Source organism: Eriocheir sinensis, chromosome 49 (assembly GCF_024679095.1).
Source record: "Eriocheir sinensis breed Jianghai 21 chromosome 49, ASM2467909v1, whole genome shotgun sequence".
Lineage (NCBI taxonomy): Eukaryota > Metazoa > Arthropoda > Malacostraca > Decapoda > Varunidae > Eriocheir > Eriocheir sinensis.
In genome coordinates, this window is record NC_066557.1 from 5,045,254 (window position 1) to 5,069,647 (window position 24,394).

The following is a 24,394-nucleotide window of genomic DNA, read 5'->3' on the forward strand; positions in this document are numbered from 1 at the left end:
AGCAACTATGAGAGGCAGAGAGGGGAGTTATTAGTAGCACCAGGGAGGAGTGGGCTAAGAGGCTGGAGGAGGACAACGGGGCCATCGCACGGTACGTGTTGGATGGAGATGCAGTGCTGGGAAAAAATGGCACAAATGCTTGAATAAGTGCACGGATAAGCAATGTCAGTAAGTTATTCCAGCAACAAACTGAAAAGTTGTGATAGTATATTGCAGTGAAGAAAAATTAAGCTACACAGCACAATTGAAAGGAAAAGTGTGTGAATAATCAGGAGAGAGACGCCCGAGAGGAGGAGGACAGGTCAAAAGAAGAAGAGGAAGAATGTTTGTTTACATATCTGCCTAAATGCGTTCCATTTACGGCGCGAAAACCCGGACATGGGTCTGGGTTTATCCCCGAACCTGGTTCCGGGTTTTGTGTCAAATGGAAGATGCTATTAATTAGAATCCCCTTTCCCCCATGTGGGGTCGCCAAGCGCTTTTCCTGGGGTCGCCAAGACCTCAAAATATCAAACATGGTGTTACTGTTAAAATAACACATATAAAACTAAATTACTGGGGTCGCGGTCATGTCTAGAGGTGCATGATTGGGGTCGCCTGAAAAAAAAAAAGGTTAGGAACCACGTACTGTGTTAGAATGTGATAAGTATATAACAGTTAACAGAGAGCAACAATGCTGCACGCGTTTCTGATTGAAATGGGACGTGAAATGAATTTGTTGAGAGGACTGGAAGTGAAAAGATAATGGTGCTGTTGCTGTTTTTTTTTGTTTTTTGTTTTTTTTCCATTGTAAACGTCTCCCACCTTCACACCCCTATGCCCTATCCCCTCCATGCCCCTTCCCTCCTCCTTCAAGGACGCCAGCGGCCACGCATGCGCCAGCCCGACACCAAACGTAAACAAACAGCTCCCGTACGTTTTAAATCCCTCGAACTGGACTTCTGGCGATATGTTGCACAGCACACAGACATCAAGAGCAATGGAGGATATTTACCTACCCTTTTAGAAAACAGAGTACAGTAAGGTTCTTATTAGCATATTGGCGTATCTAAGATAAAGTTTAGGTATTATTTCGGTTAAGCCTCACTCTTTACGGTATCCTCGAGCCAGGAAATTCTCACCTGTCTCAAAGAAGGGTCTGGATATCAATGCGCAGGGCACCAGTATAGGTGCATAACACGCATATTAGTGTTGGCTGTTGGGGGGGACGGGGGAGCCCTGACTGCCCAGTGTGCAGGGGAGGGAAGTGAATGAAGTGCAATTGTTAGTGTTGGTGTGTTGTGGTGACAAGTGAGTGTGTATTTGTTTTCTGAATGAGCCTATTGTACCGCAGTCTAAAATCTGTTGGTAAATCTTAGGAATAGCAGCTCTACCCCCTCCACCACCCCACCCTGGGGACCTGTGGCGAACCGGGATTTTGGGGGGGAAGGCAAAATCACTGAAAAATGGGCTTCCAAAATTTCCCAAGAAAAATCCTTAAATTAAGGAAATACCCTAAATACAGGCAGTGTGATCTTAGCGATGTAGTAAGCGATTAGCCCACGCATGTGAGACCAGGTCCACCACGCGTGGTTATTTTTTTTTTAGGACACGCACCTTTACCTAATACTATACCCGGCTCACACCTCCACAAAATCCTTTGGGTAAAGGTGCGTGTTCTAAAAAAATAAATAAATAACCACGCGTAGTGGACCTGGTCTCACATGCGTGGGCTAATCGCTAACTAAACGTACCATCGCCAACCAGATCGTTGGCAACACTGCCACCGCCGCCAACACCAAAACAGTGCGTGTATGTATAATATGCCTTTTCACTACCTTTACCACTTTTTCTTTACTTTTAAGTTTTCTGCCTTCATATTATGGTTAAGGGACATGTATTTCGTCCCTTAAGTATAATATGGAGGCGTAATATCGTATTTTGGAGGCACGTAGTGAATCTCCGCAATTACCTACCCTAGTCTCAAAAGTAAGGAAATTCCCAAACTTTATAACCTAACAGCTAACAGGGGGGTGAAGGGAGGCTTTGCCCCCCCCTGGTTCCCCAACATGTATGATGCGCCGTAAAATTGTTTAATTTTTTTGGTGAGGGGACCATATTTAAACTACTGTAACCGAACTTTACATAACCTAACCTCGACCCCCCCTGCTAACCAGGGGGGCTGTGCCCCCCCTGCCCCCCCCCCCACATATATGATGTGCCTTTTTTTTTTGGGGGGGGGGGGGGGGGAGCACATTTACTTTACTATAACCGAACTTTACGTAACCTAACCTCTAACGGGGGGGCTTCACCCCTCTTGACTCCCACTGCTAACCAGGGGGGTCAACACCCCACATGTATGATGCGCCGGTAAAACTAGAGAAGTGCAACAGTATGTGAGACCTTAGAAAGGTCATTATTCTCGTGGAGGCAATATGAGAGGCACATGCTTGTCACAGCTTGATGCGCCCACAAAGCACCAAATAAGCGCACCCCATGTGACACGCCAGTGTCACTGTTCGAATCTGGTGGATTGAAAGACAATATGTTTAGGAAACTTTACTCAAAGTTTTGGGACGGGAGGCAGCATGGGTCAAGCAATAGGTATCTATCATGGCAGCCACTATGAATAAAATTCTGTGCCACAAATGGGCTGGGGCCATCCACCAGGTCCCTCATGAAAGCGCACCAGCATTACAGGCAGCACAGAAGAAAAAAGCAAAGATACAGCATATTACTGCTAAAACATTATTCAAATCTTAGATGAGTTTTGTGACAAATAGTTATCAGTGATGAATGGGACTTCAAAATTCATCAAAAACAATAATGTCAGCCACTGGAGTGAACCAAGAGTAATTCTTGTGTAATCAACATCTTAGGGGTGGAGATTTCACCCTATACATGGAAGAAAATTCCTGAGGAGTCATCACCTTTCTTACACAAGTAGTGACCTTTGTGTGTGTGTGTTGAGGGTGGTCAGTAATGGCTCTTGCCCAATGGTGCTGCATTAAAGAGGTTTTACTGTAATATTTAAATAAAATAATGTCCTGTTACACTCTGTGACTAGAAATCTCTGCTAACAAATAGTGTCCCTCATATGTTTACAATTTTTGTCATTATTCTTTTAATTTGAAGCTCTAGTGTTGGTGCCAGGGAAGGAGACCATGGAGAGGCAGGAAAACAGAACAATAAACTCTGGAAAGCCAGTAAAGCCCCTTGGGTGAGTATATTCATTAATATTAACAAGTAGTAATAGTAGCAGTAGAATCACCATCATCACTGAAAAGTAATGTATAGAAACAATAAGAACTACACAACTACTAACAATGATAACTTTAATAATAAAAATTTAAGACTGGGTGTATTGCTGGCCATACATTTATTTATTTATTTATTTTTTTTTTTTTTTACGTTCAGCCTGTTGCACCAGTAGGCTATCTTGATGAGGCCTGCTGGTTGGCCCCAACCCGATCATGGTGCAGGCAAGTGTTTATAGTGGTGCCATCATTTTGTTTGGCTCATGCTGCCCCTTAGAATTCATTTTTACTCCACTTGTAGTTTCGTTGGGGTCCAGTTTGATAGGTGGTCTTCAGGACAGCATGTAAGTAGTTTTAAGCCACTCGACAATGACTGAAAATTGTCAGCTTGTAGCTGCTGCCGGGACTTGGACCTGGGACCTCCAGGACCACACCCACATGCTGACCACTAAGCTACTGCCCCTCTTAACCCCTTCAATACAAGCACCAGCACAAAAACATCAAACATAACCTCCACTTTTTTTTACAGAATAGATAGAAATAATCCCCATGATGGATACGCAGCATACAGCTTAGGATATGGTTGAGAGAGATGATGATGATATATACTGCGTCATGGTACTGAAGAGGTTAATGATTGCACAGTTGTAATGGGGTATATTCATCCTTATCAGGTGTCACCACTGATCATGTCTGTGTGCCTACGAAGCTTGAACTATTCTTTCAATTATCATTAATTACCTGTGTTTCTTGGGGACAAAAACACTTCAACACAACTATTGTTGATAAAAATGTAGTTGATCTTTCTCGTTGTTTCACTTATTGGTAATCGAGAGAAAATATATGACCGTTGCAAGGTTCTCCGTATTAAAAATCTTTCTTGCATGAGAGTCCTGCAAAATCAAGCAGAACTGGATTTAAAAAAAAAAATATTTATATTACACTATTTGCTGAGTACCTGTTCTGGGTGTATTAGTCTCGCCTTCGACGAAATTCATCAGAAACATTAGGGCGTCGAGCATATCGACAGAACCATTGTTTGATCAAGGGGGATAATGGCTTCCGCCTCAAGTGTTACACTCTGCCCTCAATCTCTAACCTTAAATGTCCTCACCTTTGACCTGCCCACCCTCCTGGTAGTGGCAGGTGTCCACCCAAGGTCTTGGTTCACCCCACACAACAACCAGCAGTCAGTTGAGCACAGAAAGTAACATTCTAGAAGTGGAAGTCCAGGAACCTTATGGAGACATAAACACCTGGGGGGGGGGGTAGCAATTGACGCCCTACTGGTTTTTTTTGTGGAAATTTCATCGAAAGCAAGACTGATATACCCTAAGCAGATACTTAACAAATATTTTATTATAAATATAATTGTTTAAAAGTCCAATTCTGATTGATTTTGCAGGGCTTTCGTGCAAAAAAGATTTTTAATGACAACCTTGCAACGGTCATTTATTTTCCCTTGTTTACCAATAAATAAATAAAACAAGAATGATCAACTACATTTTTATCAGCAATAGTATCACTGATAGTATTGAAATGTAATTGTTACAAGTCCCAGAAAAACACAGGGAATTTACATTTTTTTTTTTTTTTTTTCTTCCCCCAGAAAAGAAGACAGTTCAAGGGCATGAAAAAAAATTATGAAAAAAAAAAAGCCCGCTACTTACTGCTCCTGAATAGAGTACTGAGGAGTGGCCAAAAAGAGGTCAATTTCGGGAGGAGATACAGATGAAAGAAGATTGTTCCAGAGTTTACCAGCGTGAGGGATGAAAGAGTGAAGATGCTGGTTAACTCTTGCATAAGGGGTTTGAACAGTATAGGGATGAGCTTGATTAGAAAATCGTGTGAGGCGAGGCGACTGCTCAAAAGAGCAGTCAGCGTGAAAATATCGATAGAAGATAGAGAGGCAACATTGCGACGGAATTTAAGAGGTAGAAGACTATCAGTAAGAGGATGAGAGCTGATGAGACAGAGAGCCTTAGACTCCACTCTGTCCAATAGAGTTCAAGCTTCATGGGCCCACAGACATGATCGGTGGTGACACTCACTGGCTGACAACTCTAAACCCCATTGACAAATCATTGGTTTAGGCCATGCAATATAGTCAGTTCAGCCAAGTTTGAGGTGTGTATTATCATGTGCTAACAACCTGCTGTCACACAATGTGTCCGATTTCATGGATGATGTATGATAGCCAGCACATAGGAACTAGTCGTCATTATCAATGTTATGCAGGCTATAACAATAAATACCATCAATTATAGCAATTTTGAGTTAAAAATCATTAGTGCTGTTGCAGAAAGCTGTTTTGTTAATTTACAAGATCGATGATTATGATTATTGCACATCCTTGGCACTATCTGCCACTGAGAAAATTGGCAAGCTTTATATTAAACAAAACAGCTGTCTGCAACAGTACTAATGATTTTTAACTAAAATCGACTATAATTGACAGTACTTGTTATTGTTACTTGCCAGTGGTGGGCACCGATCACTTTTTTGCTGTTGCGATCCCCAATCATCCGATCACTTTTGGGCAACTGATCCGATTCCGATCATCCGATCATGTTTCAAGTACTACTGTTCTGATCACTTCATTCCGATCATTAAAACTTATAATATATTGTTATCTTTTTTTTTTTTTAAATAATACTTACAAGAAACTACTATTTTAGGCATTCTTTAAGTAATAATTTCAAATAAGTAATAACTTAATTATTTGCTAATAAATATCTTTATTTTTCCTCTTTCTTTTGGTATATAGGACATGGTAAAGAAAAAAAGTTATCTTAACTTCTTATTTAAGGCATTTATTTAAGTCTACCCTTTTTATTCAGTTTATGAAAGCATGAAAAAGGAATTATGTTTGGTATTCTAACTATTATTTGAAGTTATTTAGATTTTTTACCAATATTTGTCAGTTTTTAAATATTTTATCATCGATATTTAGGAAATATTTTTTACTATTGTATAAAAACAAACGATAGTGATCATTCATCTCCTATCCTTCCTGATGAAATAGCTTTTTGAATAAAAGAAATTGGTCCATAAATAAGGGAGTTACAAGAAGAACATAAGCAATACATTTTTGATTATAAGTGAGCCGGGTAGGACACGTAGTAATGGGTTTAAGTTGGATAAGTTCAGGTTCAACAAAGACATAGGCAACGGAGTGGTGGATGAGTGCAATAGACTTATCAATCATGTGGAGAGCGCCAGCACGATAGATGCATTCAAGAAGAAGTTAGATAAGTTCTTGGATGGGAGGAGTATGGGGCGTAAGTTTGGTGCCGTGGTCTGGGCAGCATGTTGCACTGTCTCGCAAGACCTCCTTCCTCCTCCTCCTCCTCCTCTTGTTGCGGGGGGGAGCCCGACGAGTTGGAGGGGGGGTCGAGGGGAGGCAAAGCTCCCCCCCTTTTAGGAAGGTGGGGGGGTTAAAGCCCCCCCTTTTAGATTAGGTCCTGTCAGTTTCCCGAAAAGGAACTGCTGCTGCCGCCATTAAAGGGTGGTAACACTGCAGCAGAAAATGCATAACTGGCAACTGAGGCAGGCGACTCGGTTACTGGAGTGAGCAGAAAGTCCTCCACTGCAGCCCACACCACACTGTCATGGCGATGTGTGACACGTCCCACCAAGCAAATAAAGCGACTTTGCACCTGCCCATTGCATTCACGATACCTTACCAGGATTGAATAAATTAACGATCAATAATTATCGTTTAATATTATAAATAAAGACGCTCACTGAAGTAACTATTTAGCAATGTGTATAAAAATAATTGTAAGAAGCGAGTCGTGAGGTTTTCAAAATGTCTGCAGTCAGGTGTTGCCATGATAACGTTGACTACATTTTTTTATGTGATTGATGATCGGAAGTTAGTTTATGAAGTTCCGATCTTCACAGTCCGATTACCTTTTACAAAGATGATCCAATCTTTGCATTCCAATCGCCAATTGTTGTTCTAATCAGATCGGACGATCGGACTGATGATCGAAAGTGCCCAGCTCTGTTACTTGCATATTATTGAAACTGACGACCGTTATCATACATTATCCATGAAATCAGACACACCAAGAGACAGCAGGTTGCCAGCACATGATAATGCACACTTCAGACTTGGGTGAACTGACTATAGTACTGAGATTGTGTAATCTTCAGTTGTCTTCAGATTCATCAAGTATGTAAACATGAACTAGACAGCTGCTTGCATTGCCAGCATCCTTGCCCATAAGGGCTGTGAACAAAGGAAGAAGAAAAGTTATGGAAGAAGCTATGGCATAGAAAACAAAACATTTTTACCCACTAAAACTTACTGAAAGAATTAGAAATAGTTATTTCCTTCGTTTGTTTTTTTTTTTTTTTTTTTTTTACAGTTCCCTTTCAAGTATCTTTTTTTTCACCTTCCAAAGCCCAGGCATACATCTATATAGTTCAATGAACTCACATCAAAACTTCTAGCTCTCCCTTGCACTCACCATGGCTGCTGATGATGACAGATGACTATATCGCACAATCTTTATCATGGTTGAGCTAAAAAAATCCAATGTTGTCAGATTTTGCTCACTCATTTGCACAATCCTTCAGTCATGCCCCACACACGATGGAAATAATTCAATCATGACTGATAGTATATGGGGGCCTTACTGGGGTTTGCATTCAATGGTGCTTTTATCATTTAAATGAGGATTTGTTTACAATTTAGATGAAGTTACATTAATTGGTTGACATGGCTAGAGCAGCATGGCACCATGGTGCACGTATTTGCCATAATAGTATAATAATAATAATAATAATAATCGTATGTAATAATAGTAATAATAAGACAAGAGTAATACCCTCAGAGCACTGCTGGGAATCCTGCCTCCATCAGCAGACCCCGTAGTCTATGAAGTGGTGAACACCTCGATAAGGTCTGGCCCCAGCAAGAGAAAAAGGAGAAATTTAAAAAGGATGAAGCAAAGAGAGCGTTTAAGGTACTGAGATTTGAGCACGTTTGAGGGTGTATCACAGTGGCAGTACCCTAACCATTTAGGCTATAGGTTGACTCCTACACTTTGTACATATCAATATTTTGGGAACTAGCAGCAGCTAATACCTACCCTGCCTTCATGAGGTGGTCTTCTTATTAACCACACCTTTATGTGGCTTGACTGGCTTTTTTTTTTTTTTTTTTTTTTTTTAATGTGCTTTTTTATGTGGTGGGGTTAGGCCTACCTGGGTGAGCCTTAAACTCTACTCTGTCCAAGAGAGCTGTGTGTGTGGAGCACCCCCACACGTGAGATGCATGCTCCATACGAGGGTGGACAAGGCTCCTGTATATGGATAGCAACTGTGTAGGGGAAAAGAACTGGCAGAGACGATACAGAATGCCCAGTCTCAAAGAAGCTGATTTAGTAAGAGATGTGAAGTTTCCAGTTAAGATTTTGAGTTAATTATAAACTAAGGATGTTTAGTGTAGAAGAAGGTGACAGCTGAGTGTTGCCGAAGAATAGCGGATAGGTGTTTGGAAGATTTAGTTGAGTTGGTAGGTGGAGACTGAGTTTTTGAGGCGTTGAAGGACACCAGGTTCCTTCTTCCACGATCAGAAATGATATCAAGGTCTGAGGTTAAGGGTTCTGCAGCCTCCAGTCTGGAGTCTTGTAATTCCTGTTGGGAGGGTCTTCTGTTGAAAGAAGTTGAATAATGCAAAGTAGAGTCGTCGGCATACGAGTGGATAGGACAGTTTGTTGTGGAAAGAAGATCATTGATGAATATCAGAAGTGGGAGACAGGACAAAGCCCTGCAGGACACCACTGTTGATAGGTTTAGGGGAAGAACAGTGACTGTCTACCACAGCAGAGATAGAATGGCCGGAAAGGAAACTGGAGATAAAGGTACGGAGAGAGGGATAGAATCCGCAGGAGGGTAGTTTAAAAAGCAAAGACTTGTGCCAGCATGACACATTCATTGTCTTGGGCTACTTCAGTGTATCTACAGGTCCTTAAGTTGCGACATGTAGTAAACCCTCAGTTTAACGAACCAATTGGGGGGAAGGAGCTGACATTATATCGAAAATCTGTTGTATCTGAGGAATCCAAACTTTTTGTATATAACAAACTTTGTTCATTACAAGCTGAAAGTTTGCTTTTTCTGACCATTTGCATAAATAACAAAGCTTGTTCACTATATTAAATGAAAGTTTGTGTAGTTACGTTCATGGAGTCATCACAAATATTGCACCCATACACAGAAATTAAAACAATAATTACACATTGAACACTATGATACGCTGACCGATGTGCGTGTACATGCTCGACCAGCCCACCATCAAACATAACCCCACAATTACTGCACTTGTTTGGTAAACCCCCACACATACTGGAAAGGCAAAAAGTTTGCTAAAGCCATAATTCATTATATCTGTGTCTGTAAAAGCAAGGGTTTACTGTGTGCGACTTATGACCGCTTGCACTTACAACCAGGCCAATAATGAGTACAATAAAATCACAACTATCCAAAAACCCTAAGTATCTAGCAAAAATTTGGCTGAAGATTGAAAAATAAATCCAAGAAAAATCATTGAAAAAATACTGATATCTGACCGTTGTAAGATTTGAAATACTTGTGCCACACCTGCATACAATAGAGTCATTAATCATGCAGCATTGTTGTTGGTCCATTAGCAGACGTGGGATTGCCTTTGTAATGGTGTCTGCGGTGGTGTTGGCAAGTTTTGCAAAGATGAGCCATGCACCCAAGCTGAGACCAAGACCAAGCCGCACTAAGCCATTATCCAGGGGGAATGTCCTGTCAGCTGGACACTGTGAACGAAAGGGTCTTTATAATTGAAGAGTGACCAGTACGGTAATTGTGGAGAATCACTCCGTGCCTCCAAAATACAATATTACACCTCCATATTATAGTTAAGGGATGGAATACATGTCCCTTAACCATAATATGAAGGTGCAAGTACTTAAAGGTAAAGAAAAAGGCCTAATCTCCTTCCCCTAACAATCTTGGGGGACCCGTGGGAAATCGGGTTTTTTAGGTGGGGGAGCATATTTAAAGTACTCCAACTGAACTTTACATAACCTGACAGCTAACGGGGGGGCTTCACCCCCCTCGACCCCCTGCTAACCAAGGGGGGCCGCGCCCTCCCTGGACCTCCCCCCTTAAAACGATAATCCCTTACCTTTACTGGACGGAATATATTGTTGCAGCGTGGAAAAGGAAGTGGTGGAACCGCTCGCCAACATCCGGGAACGTCCGCTTTGTTCTAAAAAAGGACGCGTTAGTTATATGAGTGGCCAGTGTCACCTCTACTGCGTCTTCTTACCTTTTGTGAATGTTTCATTCAACTATGACTGCTGTTTCCAGTAAACGATCGCCTATAGGAGCTGCTGCAGGTACACTGTGAGAGGGCTGTTGTTGGGGGACAGTTAGCAGTTAGCAGTAAGCTTGGTAGGAAGTTCAGGAACTGCGTAAAAAACAGTTGCTCTACCCACAGCAAGATCTTTGAAATTCCAACTCATTACTTAACCAAGTCTTACTAATATTATTGACATGGATAAATAACTCTATAAACTGGTAGAGTGGTGACTACTTACTGTAGCATGAGGACTACTTACACCTTGAGTTCCACAGGCAACTGAGGGGAAGCATGTATGAACAGTATGCTCGTACACCAACTCGCCACTCATAAACCAAGGCATCTTTAGTGAAAAAATTTTGCTCGTAAATCAAAACGCTCGTAAACTAAGGCGCTTGTAAACTGAGGTATTACTGTATTTTCCAAGTTAGTTGGCCACATATCAGTATGACACAGTCTCCAGAAAATCACTTTCATTTATTCATTGATTAAAGTAGTTAACAAATTATATTTGCATATGGGATATGACTATGCTGGTAAGCAGTTACTCAAGTTATGACAAAAAGCCAGTAGGCATACACCAATATCATACATTCCAGTGACCAGTAATATGCTGTATGCCTACTCTCCCCCATTATATAACCATTGAATTTCTTTTTTAATGCTTCATATCTGTATGTTTCAGAACACCACCCAGCATGCCCCAGATCACCAGTGATATACCAAGACAGACCAGCCCTTCCTCCTCCATATTTTCCTCCCTTATACAAAGTGACGTTCAACCTGTCCCCTCCATCCAGTCAGAGGACATCATCCCACCCACTGAGCCACAAAACACCGCCCATCCCCACCTTCCAAAAGTTACACACTCCTCTGTTCAGGCCAGTGACATATCATCATGTTCTGAGGTTGAGGAATTTTTAGCAGCAAGTCAGCAGCGGCCACCAAGGAAGAAAGCAAGAAAGGTAACAGAACTTCCATTATTAACCCCATTTAATCGCAAAAGTTTTTCTCGGGAGATCCCCCCATGACACAAAAGTCAGCGGAAAATACACCCCCTCTGTTTGGTCCCAGGATTCATAGTTCATTCAGTACTATGTCATCATAAGTCCTCCTCTTCCTTGTATTAATCACATCAGAATTAAAATTCCACTAATCATTAGTCAGTACTCATTACCTACTGTCTAAAAGTAAACTTTTCACCCTATCTTTCAGAGGAGATGCATCACATCCAAGTTGAGCTTATCACAGAGCTCCCATAGTCAACAGCCACCGCAGGCCGCAGATAAAGTGCAAATTATAAAAGAGGTGCTTCATATTCAGTCCAGTAGCAGTAGCAGCACCAGCAGTAGCAGCACCAGCAGTAGCAGTAGCAGCACCAGCAGTAGCAGTAGCAGCAGCACCAGCACCAGTACTAGTAGCCTTCACACCAATGCAGGCACCAACAGAAATCCTGACCCAGGCACCAGTAGCAACATTCCCATGCAGGAGGCTTCATTTATGTCACCAGACTTCCTTGCACCCATTGCAGCGAGAGCTGTACACCAGCCTGCTAAACCTCCCAGCAGTAGTGGCACCAACAGCTTTCACAAGAAAAAGCCTGCCCAAAGCATGACTCAAGAGCTTTCATTTGAGTCACAGAGCTTGGTTGCATCCTTTGTGATAAGAGATGTACATCAACCTGCAAAGCCTACTAAACAGTCCAAGTCCATTCACACACTGGCTCATAGACAACAAGGTATTAAGGCAGGAACTGTCAAGCCTATTCATGGTGCTACTACTCATCTACAACACACGAGAAACAAGGCTAGTGCCTTTCATCAAAGAAAAGTAACCTTTCAGACACCCATTGCTTCTGCAGTCCATGGTTCAGGTGGTCACTGTGAACCTGACAATTATGTGTGGCCTGAGGCATTGAATGCTGGATGGCAGAAGGACGTCACCCTCATGTCCACGTCAGACTCAGACCAGAGTGTGTACTATGATGCAGCCTCACACCTCACCATTTTTAATGAGTCATGTGACAGTCCATCTGACATACAAAACACATCTTGTCTTCCTACAGGCCAACAAGGTGGCACAGACTCCTCCAGTAGCTTCTCCTCCAAGCTAGAGAGTGATTACACCTCACACTTACTTTCAAGCTCTGGCTCTAGCACCTGTGTGCCAGAGTCTCTGCTAAACAAGACTGTGATATCCAACAAGCAGTCATCAGGTGCAATCAAGAGGTCAGTACAGGAGGCATTCAAGGAGAGAGACCCTCCAGCAAGTCGAAAGCAGATCAGAAGACATGAACCACAACCTGACAGGCTGCAGGACAAGAGGCAACTCAACCCTAAACCGAGAACAATAAGGAAAGACCAAACAACAAGTGGATGGAGTTTGCAGAGGAGGCAGAGACAAAACCACAAAGAGATGACTTCACCAAATCAGAGCACTAGATACCCATGGGAAACTATGGAAAATGAAGTCAGCAGCAGCACCTCCGAACCCCAGAGTGAGGGGGAGTTAAGTGGCCAACAAGTGCAAGAAACTAAGAGACCACTACCAAGAAAAGTTGCAAGAAAAGTTGCATCAAGGCTGGAGGACAGTGTTGTGTCCTCATCTTGCAGCAGCAGCAGCACCAGCAGCAGTGTCCTCACACAGGAAGGGATGGACTGCATTCAAACTATTGGGGAGGTGAGTCGGCAGCAGAGCAGCTTTGGAATTGTATCCTACCCAATTCTGCACCTTAATTTTACTTTTGAAGTTTACAAATGAATATTAATGTATCATCATGATCTGCAGCCATTACTGGTCTACTGCTGGACAGAGGCCTTTCCAAACATTTTCCACTTCTCTGTCTGATGTTGGTGTACTCATGCTGCTATGGCAAATGCTCTAATTTCATCTCTCCACCTGGACCTCTGTCTGCCCTAACTTCTACAAAATCTAGGTTACCACTCTATTTGGTTGTTCATCTGGTATGAGTATTGCACATGACATGACTTGCCTAAGGCCATTTCTTGTAGTTACTAAAATATCTTCATCCTTTGTCAGTTTGCTTATCCATGATGCTTGCTTCGTACCCAGCATTTTTCTCTCCCTTCCCCTTTGTTAGCTTCTTGGCTTTCTCTTAAATATTTTGTAAGGGGCCAAGTTGCTCAACCATAACTGGAATTAATTGTACATTTTCTCTTCAGGGAGAGTGACAGGTTGACATTATTATGTTTACCAAAAGCACTCCATCCCATTCCTATCCTCAATCTGCTATTTACTTTCAGGTGTTCAAACAGTACTTTGGGGGCACTGTGGAGGACAACCTGTCATTGATCCAGAAGAACAACTACAACCTCTTGGAGTGCCTAATAGAGCTCCAGGCAGCTCCTAAACCCCCCCTCCCTACCCAGTACCCACCCCCCTCACCAGCACCACCACAAGCTCCTCCATGAGTTCATCCCTGTCTGATGCTGATAGTAATGATGATAATGTTACTGAAAACAAAGAGGCTGTGAGCTTATCAAGCTTTACTTTTAGTTTAAATTTTATTATACTACACTGTAGTAGGGGAAACAGGTCTTATATTTTGAAATGGCCTTGTCTGTACTTAAGTCAGTTTGGGTGGGGCTCAAGCTGCTCCACAGCACTGCCGCATCACCCTCAATACATCATTTCATCTCATATGTCAGCTATTTATTATTTGACATGGTGTATTTAATATTCTGTTTACATTAACCCTTTCATTGCACAGGGCGAGGGAGGCGACTATCCCCCCAGGCGCACTCTGGCAGCCCAATGGGGGGAGGGGGGTCTCTTTTAACCTCTGTATCTCAAAAACTATTACTCACAGCAAAAAAACAAAAACACCATTGGAAAGAGGAGGCTCAGATCTATAAGATTCGGTTATGTATGCCTCTCTTGCGAACGTACAGGCATGTTCAGGGGATGTTGTCTGTGAACACTTACATCTGTGCGTGCGCGACGGTCGGCCATATTGGAGCAACTGCATAGTCAGCGTAGATCTCTTGATGGGGTGCTGGCAGGGTAGTATTGCTAACTTCAAAATTTACAACTATTTGGTCAAAAAATCAGTCAGGTGCTAGGTCAAGCTATGCAAAAATGCCGCTATATTGGACAACAACATCCACCAGTTACTCGTACGTAGATTTTACGCGCTAGGCTGATACGATTTTCCACCAAATTTAGTGGAAACCCCACTGAATTGGCAATGCTGTGGGATGAGAAATATTGTTGGAACACTCTCATACACGGGAAATTTGAGTGCAACTGGCTGGAGCTTGCAGCGAGCATTTAGCAATACCAGCAAGTGACGCTACCACTCGCTGCGAGCGTTTAGCAGTTTAAGGGTTAAACAGGTGCCGTGCACATCTCGTCAAGTTCAAGCTCGGGCTGAGCTCCAGAGGACCAACAAAACAAATTACTCCTTCTTTTGATCTGTTCCACTTTGTACTGCTTCCTCTTCCTTTTGTGGCATGCCTGGGTGTGGAAATAAGCAGAACAAGTTCCCCGATAAGTCATTCTACAGATTACCAGCTGTGGAAAAGATAGGGGGATTGAAAGGAGAAAAAATAACACAAGAATGCTGAGGACAGTGGCTGGCAACCTGTCGACAGGCTGCCAGCCACTGCCTTCAGCGTTCTCATGTTATTTTCTCTCCTTTCAATCCCCGTATCTTTTCCACAGCTGGTAGTCTGTAGAATGACTTATCGGGAAACTTGTTCCGTTTATTGCCACACCCCAGCATGCCATAAAAGGATGGCATTTAGGCAAAAAGACGGTCTTTCAGTATCAACGGGGGAGCACAGTGGCTCCAGAGCCCCGTTGCAATGTGTGAACAGTTACTCTGGTGCACAGCACCTATAAGTCTATATAGTGCTATGCATAAGTTGCTTTTTAAAATAATGGCAAAGAATTGTATGAACTCAATAACACGTGACTTTTTATTTCCAACGTGTCAGCAATCAAGACACAATGTCACTTCCTCGCCTCCATGCTTGATGGTAGCTACTCCAATGGTTGTTCTTACCCCGAAGGCTAGATTTGGCAGTGCTGTAGCTCCTAGCGAGCCCCACCCAAACTGACTTCATGTGTGTATCAGACTAGTAATTTCTGCTTAACAAAAAAATGAAAAATTGGTAGCAAAAAAATCAGAACTCACCAGAAATAAAAGTTTCATCCTCATGTCCTCATAATATGTACAAATGAGGAAAAATATGCACTGGGCCCTCACATAATAATGAGGGGAATGGACCTTGCCGCCACCAATGATAGCAATCTTTTGGCAGCAGCAGCTGCAGAGTCCACCGTCCTTGTTGTCATGTGAGGGCACAAGTGCATATTTTTTCCTCATTTCTATGTTATGTGAGGACAGAGCTTTTACTTCTGGTGAGTTTTGATTTGTTTGCTATAAATTTGCATTATTTTTTACAATGAAATCATTAGTTTTGCATGTAAATTTTTGGCATAGGTCATCACCATATACAGTCACCTCTCGATTAACGCGAGGGTTACGTTCCTGGAGATGCCGCGTTATTTAAACATAATTTCCCCATAGGAGACAATGGTAATAGGGGGGGTTACGTTCCTGGACGCTGGGAAAGTCTGCCTATTTTGGGGATTTTGTTACTCTAACCTTAAAAAAACATTATTAATACATTAGTGGGTCACGGAAACAGCAAGGGCACACGTTCTCATTTTGTTTAAATTTGTTCTTCACCTGCATCGGCCACCGTCCCTCCTCGCCCCGCGCTCCCTTCACCTCCGCCACTCCGCCTCGCTTGCCTCCTTCCTCTTCCTTTGACTGCCCATGCTGTTGGTGACAAGGATGACTCCTTTCAGTTGGAGTTTTCTAAAGAAAGAATTGCTGCATTGCATTTGTGAGTCGCTGACACAACAAAGACGCATCCTCGCACTCACTAGCATCGCTTTGTTGATGCGTCGCTGGTCATCGTCGTCGTCTGCCGGGTCCTCGCCCCGCTCTCCCTCCTCTCTCCTCACCCCGTCCTTCCACCTCCTGTGAGGTGGAAGGACAGGGTGGGGAGGGAGGAGGGAGGGCAGGGTGGGGGTTCGGCGGATGGTGGTGGCGACCGGTGACGCATCAACAGGGTGGTGATGGTGAGTGTAGGGACGTGTTTTTGTTGTGTCAGTGACTTGCAAGTGTGGTGTAGCAATTCTTTCTTTAGAAAACTTTAGCTTGGGGGAGTTGTCTTTGTCACCAATAGCATGGGTGGTCGGGGAAAGAGGAGGGAGGCAGGTGAGGCGGGGTGGTGGAGGTGGGGGGAGCGGCTGGTGGCGGGGGCGCAGGGTGGGGAGAGGCGGTGGCCGGCGCGGGTGAGGAGCAAATTTGAGTAGAGTGGGAGTGTGTGTTTTTATTGTTTCCGTGACCTACTAATGTATTAATAATGTTTCATTGATGACATCACGCTTGATGACGTCATCGATGCAACTCGTGTTAAATCGAACATATCGTGTTAGATAAACGTTTCTCCTTAAATATTAATTCATGTTAAATTAAAAATGCGTTATTTAAACTCTTGTTAATCGAGAGGTGACTGTATCTCATGTATCCAATAATGACTGATAGTGAAGATAAGGTAATAGAGGATGTTGATGTGACCAAAAAACTGAATTGAGTTTGAGTTAGTGATTCATAGGAGAGGAGAGAGAGGGGGATAATGGTGGAGGGAGATTGGTCGACACACAGCAGGGTGAGAGCAAGAGGCACTGCTTTGAGTTACCAGCACTTGTTTCTCCCATGCACCATACTAAATATAAGATGAAGATCAAAGATTACAGTACCATCTTGAGTTTCGCACTATCCGAGTTCCGCGGTTAGTTCTAAATTCTTACCATCCCGACTTTCGCGCATTATCACCCCGAGTTTCGCGCTGCTTTGACACATACGGGTCACGTCTACTTACCCTCAGTGTCACACACACTACCTTTAAAGGTAATATCACACTGGACGTTTTCCTCCAAACATTGTGGCTATGGCAAGAGAGAGAGAGAGAACGGGTCGTTTTGAAGCCGCAGTTGAAGGTGGCTGCCTTACGATTGGCTGACAGTTCTGAATACACGCTTGTGATTCGCTGGGAGTACGATGACGTCATCGCCGACGCTCACCCTATCAGCGGCTTCACTACCTTAAGGCAGTGTCACAATGGCCATTTTCGTCTAACCATTGGGGCTACGGGCAACACCCATACGCCCAACCGGGAGCGAGTTCACAGTTATCCGTAAGCTGGTGTCACACAGGGCTTTTCCTTCAAACTGCGTTGGCGCCAGCTAGGGCAACCGGCAACTTCAACTTTTCCTGGTGTGCATCACACACGGCCAAGGTCGGTTGCCTGTATCCATATCCACAACATAAACAAAGCACTTGCCCTGTATCAACATTGCAAAGTAAGGGCTGTCGCAGCTTGTACTGCCATTACCCAAGTTGTGGACTTGTTGCTGCAGTTAAATATAAGGAAGAAACAGTTGTGGGTGTGGCATGCCTGTGGTTCCTCCATGCCAGTTCTCATTGTCACCACTGCGCTTGTGCGGCCAACCCACCCATCTTGACTCAACCACATAAACACATGGATTGAATAACAACACACACACACACACACACACACATACACCAGACTCCTTACGAACCACTGCATATGTTTCTGACAAACAGAAACGACTTCACCATTTCTTGAGTGTATTAGAACGTATTTGGTGAGTGGCTCACATGAACCAAACCTAGCTCTTGGCAAGGAGAGCAGTCGTTTTTAACACTGCTCTCTTCTTGCCATTGGGTATGTTTGGTTTGTATGAACCACTCACCAAATAAGTTCTAATACACTAGAAAAATGGCCATTTATTTTCGTTTGTGAGAAACATCTGTCATGGTTCATGATGAGTCTGGTGTGTGCGTGTGTGTGTGTGTGTCTTTGTTGTTACTCGATCTTTGTGTTTATGTGATCAGAGTCTAGATGGGTGGGTTGGCTGCTCACGCGCAATGATGACAATGAGAAGTGGCACAGAGGAACCACAGGCACGCCACACCCACAACAGCTTTTTCCTTCCATTTAACTGGCAGCAACATGTCCATAACTTGGGTAATGGCAGCACAAGCCGCGACAGCCCTTACTTTAGCAGACGACGCCATGTCGATACAGGGCAAGTGCTTTGTTTACGTTGTGGATGTGGATACGGGCAACCAACCTTGGCTGTGTGTGACGCACACTCAGAAGAGTTGGATTTGCCGGTTGCCCAAGCTGCCGCCAACGCGGTGGGAAGAAAAATGCCCAGTGTGACACCAGGTTACAGTGGCTGAGTGGTAGCGTGCTGGGCCTACATTCACCATGGGTGGACGACGCAGGTTCGAATCCCCACGCTACCACCTGGGATTTTTCAGTCACCACCGAGTGGCTTAAAACTACCCACATGCTGTCCTGAAGACCACCCATCAACCCGGACTCTAGAGGAAACTGTCCAAGTGAATCAAGAAGGAGTTCTGGGGGGCAGCATGAGCCAAGAGAAGATGGCACCACTATAAACACTTGCCTGCGCCATGACGGGCTGGGGCCAAACACCATCCAGGCCCCTCAAGTAAGCCTACTGGCGCTATAGGCGTACACGTAAAAAAAAAAAGACAACTCACTCTTGGATGGGCGTACAGGCGTTTCCAGTAGCCACAACAGTTAGAGGAAAACGGCCAGTGTGACACTGCCCCAAGGCAGCGAGGCCGCTGACCGAGTGAGCGCCGACGATGACGTCATCGGACTCCCAGCGAATCACAAGCGTGTTTTTAGAGCTCAGCCAGTCATAAGGCTTCATCTGTGGCTTAAAACGACCCGTTCTCTCTTCCTGTTTTTCTTCCTTCTTACAAGTTACATATTTTGAGATAACAAGGGAGTAAAGGAGGAAAAAAGTGAGCTCCTGGGGGCAGCATGAGCCAACTATAATGCCACCATTATAAACAGTTGTCTGCGCCATGACGGGCTCGGGGCCGACCATCAGGCCCGGATGGATAGTCTACCAGCGCCATAGCCCACATGTATAAAAAAAAAAATTTAAATCTCCACGGGCCGGAACAGATAAGCGCTTTTTCAGTGTTTTCAATACCTCGAGTTTCGCGATCCTCGAGTTTAGCACTATACCTTCGGAACGAAGCGAGCGCAAAACTCGAGAGGGTACTGTATTTTATATAATTTTTTTCTCATCTCTTGATATCTGATAATAAGTCCAGGGTAAAGTATTGCCATTGTCACAGACACACATGCAAGGGGCCAAATGTAGAGAGGAGGCAAGCTGATAGCCAATATGGTCTATTACAATGTGTGTTTTGGGACTGAGATATAGAGTTGTAATTTTTATTATTCTTATTCCCTTTGTATAAGAATGCAGGATTTTATTTATTGTCATACACTTCTTCATTATGCTAAGCTAGAAGTCATTACAGTGTATGCATTTACAATTTTTTCACTGCTAATAAATGAATAGTACCTGTATAAAAATCAAGGTGTAAAAGGTATGAGTCACTGAAGACACAACACAGAGACACTGCAAGTAGAGATCTCATTAACTTCAACTTTCAACACGACACGAGAGGTCATGCAAGGCCTCCAACTTCGCATATTATTAGGCTTATATTGAAAAAATTTTGTATCAGTAGCGCGATGTTTTTTGAAAATTTCACGACGCTGCTATCCTGGATACGGGGTGGGGTGCTGTTCTCGCCCGGCCGTAGTGAAGGGGTTAAACATTCAAGATTGGGAGGTTACTGAATATATCATTCTTATTAATGAAACAAGAAATAGTCAAAGAAGCATGTCAAGATTCAATAGAGCAATTATAACGATGATCATAAACCTGAAAATAAGATAACAATGATAATAATGATAGCAGTGCCTGTAATATAAATAAAATTAAGAGTTTGACTATGATAATAATGATAGTGGTGTCTGTAATAGAGAAAACAGCAATAATTCAAGTAAACTAATAGCATGCAACAACCTGTTTGAACCTGTGAGGAAAGAAAATAACAACTGAAATAATGTTATATAGTATAGTATAGTAATAGTAAGAAGAGGAAATCAAAAGGATGAAAAAAACATGAAAAATATTTATTGGTGGTAGTAGTAGTAGCAGAAGGAAGTTAAAGCCCGAGTCACACATTCACGACTGACTCCCGGTGCTCTCCCGACTCAGACCACGCCTCCCACCGTCGGGCCGCACGCCGACAGTTTTGGACATTTTCAAAACAATCGGGGCCCTCCCCGATATCTGTCACCCGTTGTGAATAAGCTACGGCCATCGGGTGTCATCTCAACGACGTCGTAACAACGTCGTTTCGACATCGGCTATGGTCGGCACTCAAGGGGATGGACTTACGATGGTCGTTACGTACGTCTGGCAGCGCGTGGTCTGATGTCGGGAGGGCGCCGGGAGTCATTGTCGTGAATACGTGACTGGGGCTTAAGGAGCTGAAGGTGAAGTACAAATGAAATTTAAACAATCCAACTTGCACTTACTCTTGTCGTCTTCTTAGTGGTGATGATGAAGGTGATGGTGATGATGATGGCCCGCAACACACACAACTCACAGGAAGCTCGTGAGGAGATCCCTGAATGCCCTCACACACACACACACACACACACACACACACACACACAACAGCTATCCCTATCCCTATACATACTCGTATAGCCTCCCTTCTCAGTCAACAATACCTAAACATACATATAGTACACAAAAAATAGAATATACACAAAACAATGGGAATTAATATATACAAATGTACATTATCAGAGTATATAATAAAAGTGTTATCTGGTATGGTTTCTTTTCTTTCCCTGGGTTTTCTTGTTATATGTAAAAATAAATAAAGACAGAAGGAATAATCTGTTTTCTTCTTGATCTTGGTTTTCTGCAAAGGAGAGATAGAGAGATATGCATAAACAAAACTATACTGTACCATTCACTTTATCATCATCCATCCTTCACCTCCCAGTCATTACTATCTTCTTACTATCACCGTCACCCACCCATCAACAGTCTCATGCATTCCCCCCGCCATCACCATTATCACCATAGTCTATCCATCCCCATCATCAAACCATCCATCCATACACACTGTCCTCATCACCATCACCACCCTATAGCCTATCCATCACCACCATTACCTACCTATTAGCATCATACAATACACATTCAATCATATCTTCCTCTCCCCCCATCATCACCATAGCCTCACCATCACAGACAACAATCACCTATCACATTCATTTGGCGGTGGTGTGTGAGGGCTTAACACAGACCCCACGCTTCAGCCCGTGGTGTGTGTGAAGCGGGTTAATAATAAGCTACCAACCGTGACCCTATCCACTTCTTTTTGTTCTTGCTTCTCTCTTCCTTTTCACTGCTACACACGCACACTGAGTCTCCTTGGTCCACTTTTTCCTCTTTTTTTTCGTGTGTGTGACCCTCAACTTATCACACTTCCCTCTTCTTTTCTTCTTCTTCTTTTTTTTTTTTTCGTTTTCACTGACACGCGCACGTTGAGACTTCCTGATACTCTTTTTTCTTCTATCTTTTTCTTCCGCTTTTCGATTTTCTTTCCTCATACTTTCTCATTTTACGCTTGTTCGTTTCGGATCAGGTGGAGCTTCGGGGGAAACATGAGCAAAGTTAAAATGGCACCACTATATATTTTGCCCCACTATAAAATATTTTGCGCTACTAAAGGTTTGGAGCTGGCTACAGTATAATATTATGGACCACCCCTGAGAGTCAAACCCGGAAAGCGGTCCCGCGGAGAATTAAGTAGATTAATTTACACATTTTCTTCGCTTTCTTCACTATCAATTTACATATTTTCCTTGCTTTCTTCACTATCAGTTTAGGCACTTTCTTCTTTCTTCACTATCAATTTACACATTTTCTTCGCTTTTTCACTATCAATTTACACGCAGCAATAAACTATCAATCAATCAATCATTTCCTTTGCTTTCTTCACTATCAATTTAGGCATTTTCTTTTATTTCTGCACTATCAATTTACACATCTGCTTCCCTTTCTTCACTATCAATTTAAACATTTTCTTTGCTTTCTTCAATATCACTTTCGGCATTTTCTTTGCTTTCTTCACTATCAATTTCGGCATTTTCTTTGCTCTCTTCACTATCACTTTCGTCATTTTCTTTGCTTTCTTCACTATCAATTTCGGCATTTTCTTTGCTTTCTTCACTTTCAATTTCGTCATTTTCTTTGCTTTCTTCACTATCACTTTCGTCATTTTCTTTGCTTTCTTCACTATCAATTTCGGCATTTTCTTTGCTTTCTTCACTATCAATTTACACATTTTCTTTGCTTTCTTCACTATCAATTTCGGCATTTTCTTTGCTTTCTTCACTATCAATTTCGGCATTTTCTTTGCTTTCTTCACTATCAATTTCGGCATTTTCTTTGCTTTCTTCACTATCAATTTCGGCATTTTCTTTGCTTTCTTCACTATCAATTTCGGCATTTTCTTTGCTTTCTTCACTATCAATTAACACATTTTCTTCGCTTTCTTCACTATCAATTTACACATTTTCTTCGCTTTCTTCACTATCAATTTACACATTTTCTTCGCTTTCTTCACTATCAATTTACACATTTTCTTCGCTTTCTTCACTATCAATTTACACATTTTCGCTTTCTTCACTATCAATTTACACATTTTCGCTTTCTTCACTATAAGTTCAAACATTTTCTTCTCTTTCTTCACTAGGTATCAATTTACACATTGCTTTCTTCACTATCGATTTGCACATTTTCTTCACTATCAATTTACACATTTTCTTCTCTTTCTTCACTAGGTATCAATTTACACATTGCTTTCTTCACTATCAATTTGCACATTTTCTTCGCTTTCTTCACTATTGATTCATGCATTTTCCTCACTTTCGTCATTTTCACATTCATTTTTTCTTCGCTGTTCACTATCACGTTCTCTTCCCGTCGCCTCCACTATGATATCAAATGTATCTTTTCTTCGCAATCAAACTCACATTTTTTTTTCTTTTCCTTACTTGTAACAATAAACTATCAATCAATCAATTCTTTTCTTGTACTCACTATAATGAATTCGCATATGTTTCCCTTTAGGTGCTTTCATAATCTTCGTTCACATTTTTCTTCGCTTTCTAAATTCATTGTCACTGGAGGTTCATATTTTCTTCGCCCTCACCATGAAAATCCGACAGCCTTTCAGAGCGGCCAGCGGCACACCCCGGCACAGTGGTTGTCTCCGCTCAAATGACGCGCCTTGGCGAATGGTGATCGAGGTTCTTTTTAGGCGGGAAAAAGGCTCATTGAAATACGTACAATAAAAATCATTTTATATAGTTTTCCATTTCAATTATTATTATTATCATTATTGTTATTGTTGTTGTTATTATTATTATTATTATTATTATTATTATTATTATTATTATTATTATTATTATTATTATTATTATTATTATTATTATTATTATTATTATTATTATTATTATTATTATTATTATTATTATTATTATTATTATTATTATTATTATTATTATTATTATTATTATTATTATTATTATTATTATTATTATTATTATTATTATTATTATTATTATTATTATTATTATTATTATTATTATTATTATTATTATTATTATTATTATTATTATTATTATTATTATTATTATTATTATTATTATTATTATTATTATTATTATTATTAATAATAATAATAATAATAATAGCAATAATAATTAACAACTTGAGTATGAGGAGGTGCTGGGAGATTTATTTCAATACA

At 42.0% G+C, this 24,394-nt stretch overlaps 1 protein-coding gene across 3 annotated transcripts; it reads left to right on the plus strand.

Annotated features, from left to right (window-relative positions):
* Positions 1–825: 825 nt before the first annotated feature.
* On the plus strand, positions 826–17,943 carry LOC126981730 (uncharacterized protein DDB_G0271670-like). 3 transcript variants are annotated; one of them, XM_050833179.1, is made up of 6 exons: positions 882–1,019; positions 3,115–3,199; positions 8,081–8,212; positions 11,273–11,552; positions 11,803–13,266; positions 13,851–17,943. In XM_050833179.1, the coding sequence occupies exons 2-6, from the start codon at positions 3,144–3,146 to the stop codon at positions 14,016–14,018; spliced, it is 2,100 nt and encodes a 699-aa protein (XP_050689136.1). In that variant the 5' UTR covers positions 882–1,019; positions 3,115–3,143; the 3' UTR covers positions 14,019–17,943. The 3 variants fall into 3 exon arrangements, with proteins under 3 accessions (XP_050689137.1, XP_050689136.1, XP_050689138.1); XM_050833181.1 differs by lacking the exon at positions 8,081–8,212; XM_050833180.1 differs by lacking the exons at positions 3,115–3,199; positions 8,081–8,212 and having other exon boundaries at positions 826–1,019.
* The last annotated feature ends 6,451 nt before the right edge of the window (positions 17,944–24,394 follow it).